The sequence below is a fragment of the Rhipicephalus sanguineus genome, chromosome 5 (assembly GCF_013339695.2).
Source record: "Rhipicephalus sanguineus isolate Rsan-2018 chromosome 5, BIME_Rsan_1.4, whole genome shotgun sequence".
In the NCBI taxonomy this organism is placed as follows: Eukaryota; Metazoa; Arthropoda; class Arachnida; order Ixodida; family Ixodidae; genus Rhipicephalus; species Rhipicephalus sanguineus.
The window spans coordinates 205,152,945-205,163,712 of record NC_051180.1 but is presented as its reverse complement, the minus strand read 5'-3'; the positions used below and the strand labels follow the sequence as shown (position 1 = coordinate 205,163,712).

Genomic DNA, 10,768 nt, shown 5'->3' with positions numbered 1-10,768 from the left:
ACTTTTCCTGCCACTTGGTTAGCACCTTGAGCGTTTGGACAAAGTTTTAACATGCATTTCGAAGGCTGGACTTCAACTCAATAGAAAAAAGTGTCACTTTGCCAGCAAAAGCATCGAAGTCTTGGGGCACCTTTTCAGTAAAGATGGCTTTCGACCATACCTGGACAAGAGTGCTTCCGTGATAAGCTTCCCTCGGCCAGAAAATCAAAAACATTTGAAAAGTTTCCTTGGCTTAGCGTGTTACTTGCGCCGCTTAATCAGTCACATTACAGGCTTTGCTGTGCCATTGAACAGTCTGCTGACTGCGAGTGCGCATTCCAAGCCCTCAAACATGCGTTAACATCAGACGCCGCCTTCCGTCACTTCGAGAATGCACCAACGTTTCTGCACACGGACGCAAGCGGCCATGGAACTAGCGCTGGCCTCCTACAGCGTCATGCCACTTCACGAGACAGTTGTTGCGTATGCCAGTCACGCACTAACACCACTGGAGCATTTTTACTCGCTATAGTTCGGACCAACAAAAATTTAGGCCATGCCTTTCTGAACTCCACTTCACTGTGATTACCGACCACCATACTTTATGCTGGTTCTCCTCAATGAAAAGTTTGTCCGGACGCCTCGGTCTCTTGCTACTCGTTTGCAAGAGTACACTTTTGACGTTGTGCACAAGTCTTGCAAAAGGCATCAAGATGCCGATGCTCTCTCTCGCGCTGCCACTTTTATCTCCGACCACGCACCCTCGTTGTTCCTCAGGTCATCATGAGGCTTCATCTTCACCCACGTTGCAGTTGCTGAGTCGTTATCTTCTAGCCGCTGCGCTCAGTTCACCTCACACTGTCATCCACACTGTAACCGCATCATCAGATCCCTATGTCGAACGTCTTCTCCACTTAATGCCATGCTACGTCGTCAGCTAAGGCAGTTACGCTGGAAAACAATGCGCTACATCGCTATACTTACAACACCGATGCGCATCGGTGGGTGCCACTAATTCCCCGTTCTCTGCGTACGGAAGCTCTAGAAGCGCTGCACGACGACCCATGTGCTGACCACGTGGGTTTCCACAAGACATACAACCCCGTTAGGAGACGTTTTTTTTGGCCTGGCCATTCTGCCTTTGTGGCGATGTATGTCGCTCCGTACGAACTTTGTCAACGCTACAAATGAGCAGTTTCACCTCCTCCTGGCCTCTTGCAGCCGATACTATGTCTCGAGACACCATTTGCCATTAGCGGAATACACCTAGTCGGATCATTTCACGTAACGCCAGCAGGTCATCGATAGATCGTGACAGCTGTCGATCACCTCATACGGTTTTGCAAGTCAGTTCTGCGGAAACCCGCAAGGTGGCGGAAGGGTTAAGAAAGAGAAAATAGACAACCACCCGTTTTTGTGGCACGAAGCCACAAGGAAATCCATACGGATTTCTCAGAAATAAAGCCTCTTAGTTGCCGAAAAATTCGTCCTGGTCCGGGGATCGAACCCGGGAACAACGCCTATCCGGGGCGGTCGCTCTACCAATTGAGCTAACCAGGAAGCTAGCAATTGGCAGCGCGAGGGCGAATCCATCGACAACTCGGAGCAACTGGAGTTGCTCAATTGGTAGAGCTCACTTGGTAGAGCGACCGCCCCGGATAGGCGTTGGTCCCGGTTTCGATCCCCGGACCAGGACCAATTTTTCGGCAACTAAGAGGCTTTATGTCTGAGAAATCCGTATGGATTTCCTTGTGGCTTCGCGCTACAAAAACGGGTGGTTGTCTATTTTCCCTTTCTAATCTCATAAGGCATGCAGAGACCGCTCCTCTACGCACTGGTTCTGAGCTAGACGTTCCCGCCTTCTTTTTGGAAGCCATTGTGTTGCGTCATGGTGCTTCTCGCGTGCTGTTGAGTGAGTGCGGCAAACCTTTTTGACCACAATTCTCGAAGTAGTACCAAAAGAGCGCAGTGGCCCAAGGCTGGAACCAAAAGTGGAGCTAGTGTTCGACCTAGCCATTTCGAAATATTTGCTAGTAGTACTAAGTATGGTTAGGCTTGGCTATCCTTCTCGGCTTTCGGTCGGTTCGCCACACTGCGCACTTGTCACGGGGTTTGAGCAGAAACATGCCATGCAAATTGGTGTGATTTAGTCACGTGACTAGTGCTGTATGGTTCTTGGTGATAAGATGTCACGGGACCAGCTGTTACTTGATATTGCTACAGAGCTAACCCATCAAGATACAGACATTCTGCGTACAGAAGACGACAGAGAAGACTGGCCTGTCTGTTTGCTGTGGGTACTGTCCTCCATCTTGATCGATGCCGTGCACTTCAGTGTAAATACACTTGTAAATAGTCACGCCTCGTGTCATTTTACGTAACATCTTTGTGGTGCAGGCGCTGGTTGTTCCCTGTATCCATCACGAAGCTCCGCAACGGCCGTATCATCGCGGGTCCGACTATGTCACAAGTTGACGGAACATCGTCTTCACCGCCTGCCCCTCCCGTGGCTTTTACCTACGTTGTCCTACCTCCTGCTCGTGATCCTGGCGTATTTTTCGGACAGGATGGCGTTGCCATTGACAAATGGATCAACCTCTATTAACGGATCAGCGCCAGCTATAGGTGGGACCCGACCCTTATGCTCGCCAACGTACTTTTCTACATTGATGGCCCACCGCGGGTGTGGTTCGAGACGCACGAAGCTGACATTACGAGCTGGGAATCTTTCAAAGAGAAGATCCGCGACCTCTTTGGCAATACCGCTGGGCGGCAGATGGCTGCGTGGAACCAACTGGCAACTCGAGCACAGACCTCTACCGAATCGTACGTCGCATACATTCACGAACGTCATCGCCCTTTGCCGCCAGGTTGATGAGGACATGCCTGAGTCTGAAAAGGTATCGCATGTGTTGAAGGCCTTCGCAGACGATGCCTTCAAGCTGGTCGTTTATACCAACGTTTCCACCGTCGACTCAATAATCAAAAAAGTGCCGACGGTTTGAACAAGCCAAGAGCCGCCGTATAACTCAGAGATTTACGCGGCTTCCGAACACGGCCGCAACCTCAACGTGTGAAGCCGCTCGCCAGCCGCCCACCTATGACAACGTCACACGCATTGTTCGTCGGGAGATTGAAGCTGCCTGTCGTGCTCCCATTCAACCTCCCGTATTCACAACACACACCCCTGACCCATCACAGCCATCGGTAGCCTTCATTCAAGCTGTGGTAGGGCAGGAGTTTGCAAACCTCGGTCTTCCATCAGCATGTCCCCTGACTCGCCCTGCAGTACGGCCTCACTCCCCAGGCACCGCTCGCCGATCCTCTCCTACAATGCCCTTCCGCAACCCTACGGAATGGCGCACACCCGATGACCAGCCTATCTGCTTTTCCTGTCACCAGCCAGGGCACGTTTCTCGCTATTGCCGTCGCTGTTGGTCAAACCAACCACGCCAGACCTACCCTACTTACATGCGCCCTACCACTTCTACACGTTCAGCCGCTGCCCCCTCCAATTTCTAATCGTCGTCTCACGAACCTCTCACCAATGACGCCACTTCGCCCGCTCGCCGCTACTCCCGCTCCGCATCGCCGCAACGCCGCCAATCCCGCTCTCCGCAGCCTCGACGCTTTCCCTCGCCGACCTTCTCTGGACGCTCGCAGCAGGAAAACGAGATATTGCAGCTTATGGAGGTGAAGCTACAATACCATCGACGCCTGCAAATCCTCTACTGACGCTCCCCACACACCGCAGCCTGCTTGAAGTAAAAGTCGACAATGTTCCAGTAACCGCCCTCGTTGACACAGGCGCGCACCTGTCTATTATGAGCGCTCCTCTTCGCCGCCGTTTGCAGAACACTATGACGCCGTCCACCACACACGCAATACGTGTTGCTGATGGCGGTACTGTGGAAGTCATCGGAATGTGCACTGCTTGTGTCAGCATTGGCCGGTCGTCACACCGTCGTCCTTTTCGCCGTAAGTCGGCTCCTCTCGAAGTCTGAACGCAACTGCTCTATAACAGAACAGGAATGCCTTGCCCTTGTATGGGCGGTTTCAAAATTCCGCCCTTACTTGTATGGCCGCCCTTTCCGTGTCGTAACAGATCATCACGCTCTCTGTTGGCTTTCTTCACTGAAGGACCCTACTGGACGACTTGGTCGGTGGGCGCTGCGTCTTCAGGAGTACTCCTACTCAGTTGCCTACAAGTCTCGACGCCTCCATCTGGACACCGATTGCTTGTCTCCTTACCCTGTTGAAAAGCCAGACGGATCGCTCATCGAGCCTAGCCCCAGCGTCATGTTCATGTCTCAGTTTCTTCAGATTGGTGACGAACAACGTCGCGATGCTTCCTTGCGATCACTCATTGGCCGTATCGAATCTGCCCCTAACGACGCGTCACTCCGAATGTTCGTCCGCTTGAATGGCACGCTGTACCGTCGTAGCATTCTGCCAGATGGCCCTGAGTTACTTCTCCTCGTGCCTAAACATCTGCGTTCAGCGGTCCTGCATGAGCGTCACGACGAGCCCAATGCCGGCCACCTGGGCATGTCTCGCACGTACGACCGTGTCCGGCGCCGCTTCTTTTGGCGCGGTCTCGCCCGGTCCGTTCGACGTTACGTGGCCTCCTGCGATAAATTCCAACGTCGGAAGCGACCTGCCGCACCCCCTGCTGGACTCCTTCACCCGATCTCCATCCGTACCAAAAATTTCTTCCGTGTTGGTGTAGACCTTCTCGGCCCTTTTCCTGAGTCCAACTCTGGCAACAAGTGGGTCGCCGTTGCTATAGATCATGCGACCAGATACGCCATCACTCGAGCGCTCCCCACCAGCACTGCTACTGACGTTGCCGACTTTTTGCACCACGACGTAATTCTACACCATGGCGCTCCTCGCCAACTGCTCACCGATCGTGGCCGCGCATATTTGTCACGAGTAATTGACGATCTTTTACGCTCTTCCTCAACGCAGCACAAGTTGTCCACTTCCAACCATCCCCCAAAAAATGGCCTCACCAAGCGCCTAAATCGCACTCTCACGGACATGCTCTCCATGTATGTCTCATCTGACCACCATGACTGGGACCTGGCGCTACCTCACGTCACCTTCGCTTACAATTCATCGCGTCATGATACCGCCGGTTACTCACCTTTTTATATGCTCTATGGCCGTAATCCGACGTTACCACTGGACACCCTACTTCCGGCTACTACCTCCCAGCTGAGCGAATACGCACGGGATGCTATCGCTCGTGCCGACCACGCGCGTCAGATCACCCGCTCTAGGCTGTCGGCTTCACAAGCGACCCAGAAGTTCCTCTACGACAGCAGGCATGTCGACGTTCGTTTCTCGCCTGGTTCCCTAGTTCTCCTGTGGTGCCCAGTTCGTCGTGTTGGCCTGTAGTTGTTATCCCGCTACATGGGACCATACCGTATCGTCCGCCAGGTGACGGACGTCACCTACGAGATATCGTTCCCGTTTCCGAGACTAACCCGCCTGCAAACACGCGTAGTGACGTAGTGCACGTCAGTCGGCTAAAAATATACCGCCCTCCTTCTGAAGAACATGTTTAAAGTGCACCGAGACGGCGCTTTTACCGCCGGGGGTAATGCTACGTAGCTAACCCATCAAGAGCCAGACATTCTGCGTACAGAAGACGACAAAGAGGACTGGCCTGTCCGTCTGCTGTGGGGGCTGTCCTCCATCTTGATCGATGCTGTGCACATCAGTGTAAATACACTTGTAAATAGTCACGCCTCGTGTCATTTTACGTAATAATATTACGCGGTTTTAGACCTGTGACTAGTTGTTGCTTGATGTCGCGTTATTGTGGTCACGTGACTAGATTTCATGGTATGTTGCGCCATTTTAGTCACGTGACGCGCTGTTACGTGGTCTTGGCAGGAAAATGTCATGTGACTCGTTGTTACGTTGTCTCACGTCATCTTAGTCACTTGACTAGCTGTTACGTGATGTTGCGTAATGTTTAGTCACCTGACTAGCTGCAACGTGATGTTACGTGATTTTAGTGATGTGACTAGCTGCTACGTGGTTTTCGGGAGAAATTGTCGCTGACAAGCTGTTACGTTATATCGCGTGATTTTTAGGCACGCCACTAGTTACGTGGTTTATGGCGGGAACATGTCAGGTGAATATCTGTTACGTGATGTTACGTGGCTTTAGTCACGTAAATAGTTGTTACGCGAGTCATGTGACTACATGTTACATGATGTTACATAATTTTAGTCACGTCGCTAGGTGTTACGTGATTTTTAGTCACATGAGTAATTTCGTAATGTTACGTGATTTTTACTCGCGTCAACACAGAGGCCCGTCAGGAAGACCACAAGCAGTGTTTGACATCCCACAAATGAAATACATAGGATATTCTTATATGCGAGTGTTAACTTCCGCGGGTTGTCCACAGCGCGATCCATTGCTAATCCCCACGTTCAGATCTAATGACCATGTCCGAAGGATTTTATTCTTGTCTAGTGGGACGTGAATGAAAAGGGGCGGGTGTGAGTGGTTGTGAATGTGAACACGAATGAGTGCCTATGAATGCGAATAAAAGTGAGTGCAAAGGTGAATAGAACCATTGAAGTTGCGTGGATATGAATCTCAGTGATCGAAGATAGAAGTGAGTGGATTTATGAACGCGAGTGCCTGTGGACCACAGCAATTTTTAGTATACGAAAGTGAGTGCCTGTGTGAGTAGACGCGACTAAGCATGAGAATATTTGAATGCAACACATTTGCCAGCAAGTATTGCTTCTCAATTTCGGAATCACCCCATTATGCTTGTGCTTTGATCATCCCCGTCCTCCATTTTCACTTCTATGCTCGCTAAAGGCCGCACCCAATGAAGCTGAGTAATGTCGACATGTGGGCTAGTTGGTGATAGTTCATGTTAAGTGTGAAGCAGCGCACGGAGACAAGGCACAAAAGGAACGACACCCTGTCGTTTGGGCTGTTCCTGTCGTCTGTGTTATCTAACCGTTTTGTTCATTTTGAGCCTTGTCTCTGCGCGCTGCTTCATACGTTAACATGAACTATCACCCAATGACCTCTCTTACCTTGTCTCGTGTAAGGCCATTCTATTTTGTAGATGCCAACTTCTAAATTTCTTCATCCCACCTATATCTTGGCCTCCTCGGCTGCGTTATATAGTTGCAAAAATGCCAGTGTGTTCAGATAAGTTTGCTGTAACATCATGGAAATTAGAAAATATATTTCGCTTACGCAACTACATGCATTCTCCTATTGGAAAGAGGAGTACTTTCCTCTGAGTTCTTATATAGCAATAAGTCCTTGTGAAATGACGTTGCTTGTTCTGAATATTATCAGAACCAATGAGAAGATATCTGTAAACTACTAATCCCGCTTTCTTATCGATGATTTTTGCGCAAACTTTACAAAAAGTGACTGTCCCCAGTCACTTTTTGTAAAGTTTTTGTAAACAGTGACACTAAGTGACAGTCATGCACACATACACCTTGTCACTGTGTGCAAGGGTGTAAATGTACAGATGGTGTTGCTCCTACGAGTGTTTTGAGCAATCGCTTTCGCTTTCTTTTTAGAAATACAGAGAGCAGCGAAGTGGAGCTATCTGTGGGCAAAATGCATAACTTCACAAGTGGGCTTGCAACGGCTTCAAGCAATATGTTTCTGAGTAAATGTGCCTAAGTTGTATTCAGAGCCACGTGTGCTAGTTCCATACTTCAGTGCTGATTTGGCATAAAGCAGCAGGGATGGTAGGGAAATGTGTAAGCTCACGTGTTTGTGTATATGTGCATGGCATACTACCTCCACACCCACCAATTCGTGGTGTGCAGCTTGGTTAAACGAAACAACCACAAGTACTTCAATGAGCCTTTAGAAGCAGCAACCATTCTACGCAATGATATTAGCTGTACAAAACGCGACATGCTACGCTGGCTCATAATGTTGTAATGAAAGGCTCTGTTTATTGGCAGATGAAGTTTTCATGTACACAAAAACAAGTTTCACGTGGTATCGAGGGAGAAATACCTACACAAAAATAAACAAAAGAAATTGGTGAGCAGCATTTATAGACACGGAAAACACAAACAAAATTGTCCACGTACAGGCGTTCATTTGCACGCAGCCTTCTATTATTGCTTACCTGAAAAACGGAGGTGTGCTGTGTTAAATTTAATAGAGAAGTACGGTGTTCTGACCAACAGAGGCATGCTGTGCATTTAATATTGGAGATATGCTGTGCATTGGAAGGCGGTAGAAAACGCAAGGAAATTTCTATCCCACGGAAACTGCGGTTATTTCATTTATGGCGTTTTTCCTGCAACTATTCACCAACTGCTTTCTTCGTAAAGAGAGAGGATTTTTGCAGTGTAGGTACAATCAACTCCAAAGGAGTAAAACAATTTTATGTCGTTGACTGCATTCGATTTCGCTGCGACGGTGATGTAATTTTTTACTTAAAAGACATCTACCTGTATTTAAATAAGATAAATTGTCCCGCGACAGGAATGAAACGCGTCGACGTTAGCAAAATCAATACAAAACTGTGCAACTAGAATTGCTATCAGGGGAATTTTTGGGTAGCCGAAAAATGCTAAAAACTGCTTACTCGAATACCCTGCAGACCTGGCACTCCTGGCCTTCCAGCGTCACCCTGCATACACAGAAATGAAAGAAAGCGTCAGAACCTCAACCATCCAGGGACCATGTCACATGCGCCCGTCGTCGGTTGACTTCGTTCTTTTTTAACACGGAAGTGTTTGATGTCAGGGTCCAGCATGGCTCCACTGGCGTATTTCCGTCACGGATATACATTGTATAAGATACACTAACAGACCGCAAAGGAAAAAATGCACGCATGTCCACGAAGTGAAGCATGACGAGTGCGCGAAGCTCTAGGTATATAATGGCTGAATAACCGTACGTTACCCGAGCGTTACCCTATATAATGTAAATTGAGTGACAAAGTGACAAAGAGTCGACGATGAAGCAAGGTCCTAAGGTCCATAATGTCTACGTTGAAGTCGGCGACAAGTATAAAGGGTTTGTGCTTGTAGGCGATTTATATTGTTCTGTCACAATTATGATTCATGTTGGCTATTGTAAACCCTTCTTTTTTATTCGCATGCAGATATATATGTCTCGACTATGCAGCGGTTTTATATATACCTTAAGCGCCGACAGTGAGAGTCGACGACGAAGCTAGGTTCTAAGATCAATAATGTGTACGCTCAAGTCGCCTACTAGTATAAAGCGTTTGTGCTTGCAGGTGTTTTATATGGTTTTGTCAGAATTATGATTGATATTAGTCTATTGTTAAACCTATTGTTAAAACCAGGCATCTCCACGAAGTGAACCTTTACGCGTGGGCGAGTAGGTGCGTAAGCACGGACACGGACTCCACACGGACGGACATGTCTCGGCCTTACGGTGCTTCGCTCCTAAAGACTAGAAGAAAAAGTGTCGTCCTCGAGCAAAGAGCCTACAAACCCTCGTTCCGCAGCGCACGGCGCGAACCAACTCGGCCACAAACGGCACGTCCTTCAGCATACTAACGGCAAGCTATTTATATTCATCATTCACCGTTTGCGGTATTCAGAGATCAGTGGCACTTCAGCGTGTTTTCGTTATACCTAGGGAGATGGCGCGAAGAGGTCGGAGGGCGCGCTTTGAAGGTCGTCTCCTCGCAGTTCGCGACGCGCGCGTGCCTCCACAGGGCGTGGTCGCTCGTGCGCACGCGCTTATGTCGTGATGGGGGGGGGGGGGTTTGCACGTCTTGTGCTCTCACCGCAAATCTGCGTTGAAGTTACAGAAAAATTGCACCATTTCCCGCTAACGGGGACCATGAGGCGATGCGAAGCCGGAGCACTTGCACGATCGCGTTCCGTTGGCGTTCGCTGGGCATGCTACCGACCTCGCGTCTTGCAACGCGAACAGGAACGCTACGCGCGTCTTGTCTTCTCTCTAGCCTGGCCGTTAATTCTCACAGGGCGAGCGGGGAACGCGGTCGACAGGCGCGCGAGAGGGCGGCAGAGTAGGAGAGAAGAGAGAGGGGGAGGGTGCGCACATGCCCTGGTGCTCATCGCGGCGTTGCGCAGGAGAGAATTTCGGCATGTCTAGCCTGCGTTTCAAAGATTGGAGAGGGGAGAGGGGAAACGTGAGAGGGGTAGTGGAGAGGAGGTGGGGAGAGGAGGAGTGGAGAGGGAAAGTGGTGAGGGGGAAATGGGAGAAGGGAAGTGGAGAGGAGGGGTGGAGAGGAGGAGTGGAGAGGAGATGTGGAGAGGGTATGCGCATGCGCAGTAAGGGTGGTCACGCCGCACACCACCACCACCACCACCACCACCACCGGATTGAACTCCGCTATAAGATGCTTCACATCTAAAAGCACGAAGGTCACTTCGCTCACTACAGCGGCAGCTTTTGCGAAAGGAGCGCGCAGCTCTGATAAATAAGCTACAACTATGTCAGTTTGTTCGCGCTCATCCTGTGTATACTTGTGCGTTCGTTTCGCACGTCCTCACTTGTGTTTGAGTAGAGCGATTTAACTGTCGAGCTGTGAAAGTTGTTAGTTCGCGCTCATCCTGTGTCTGTTCTTTCTGTGCGTCCTTTTTGCTCGAGCAGCGCGTCACGAGTATCGAGCTGCCTTCCGTTATTTGCGTGACATTACAATTTGTTGCTATAGCATTCAATCCTTCAACCTTGTGCGGAAACAATGCACCGCAACAGCTCAACTACGTCTGTGAAGACACATTTCACTTTCGTGTTATACCAATTTCTATGACAGAGA

At 49.7% G+C, this 10,768-nt stretch overlaps 1 protein-coding gene across 1 annotated transcript in view; it reads right to left on the bottom strand.

Annotated features, from left to right (window-relative positions):
* Positions 1–10,768, bottom strand: part of LOC119394579 (collagen alpha-1(II) chain) — a gene marked incomplete in the record, with an annotated part of 1,710,759 nt that overhangs the window by 650,633 nt on the left and 1,049,358 nt on the right. The window contains 1 exon segment of the mRNA XM_049415838.1: positions 8,591–8,635. Within this exon segment, the coding sequence (XP_049271795.1) occupies positions 8,591–8,635 (45 nt within the window).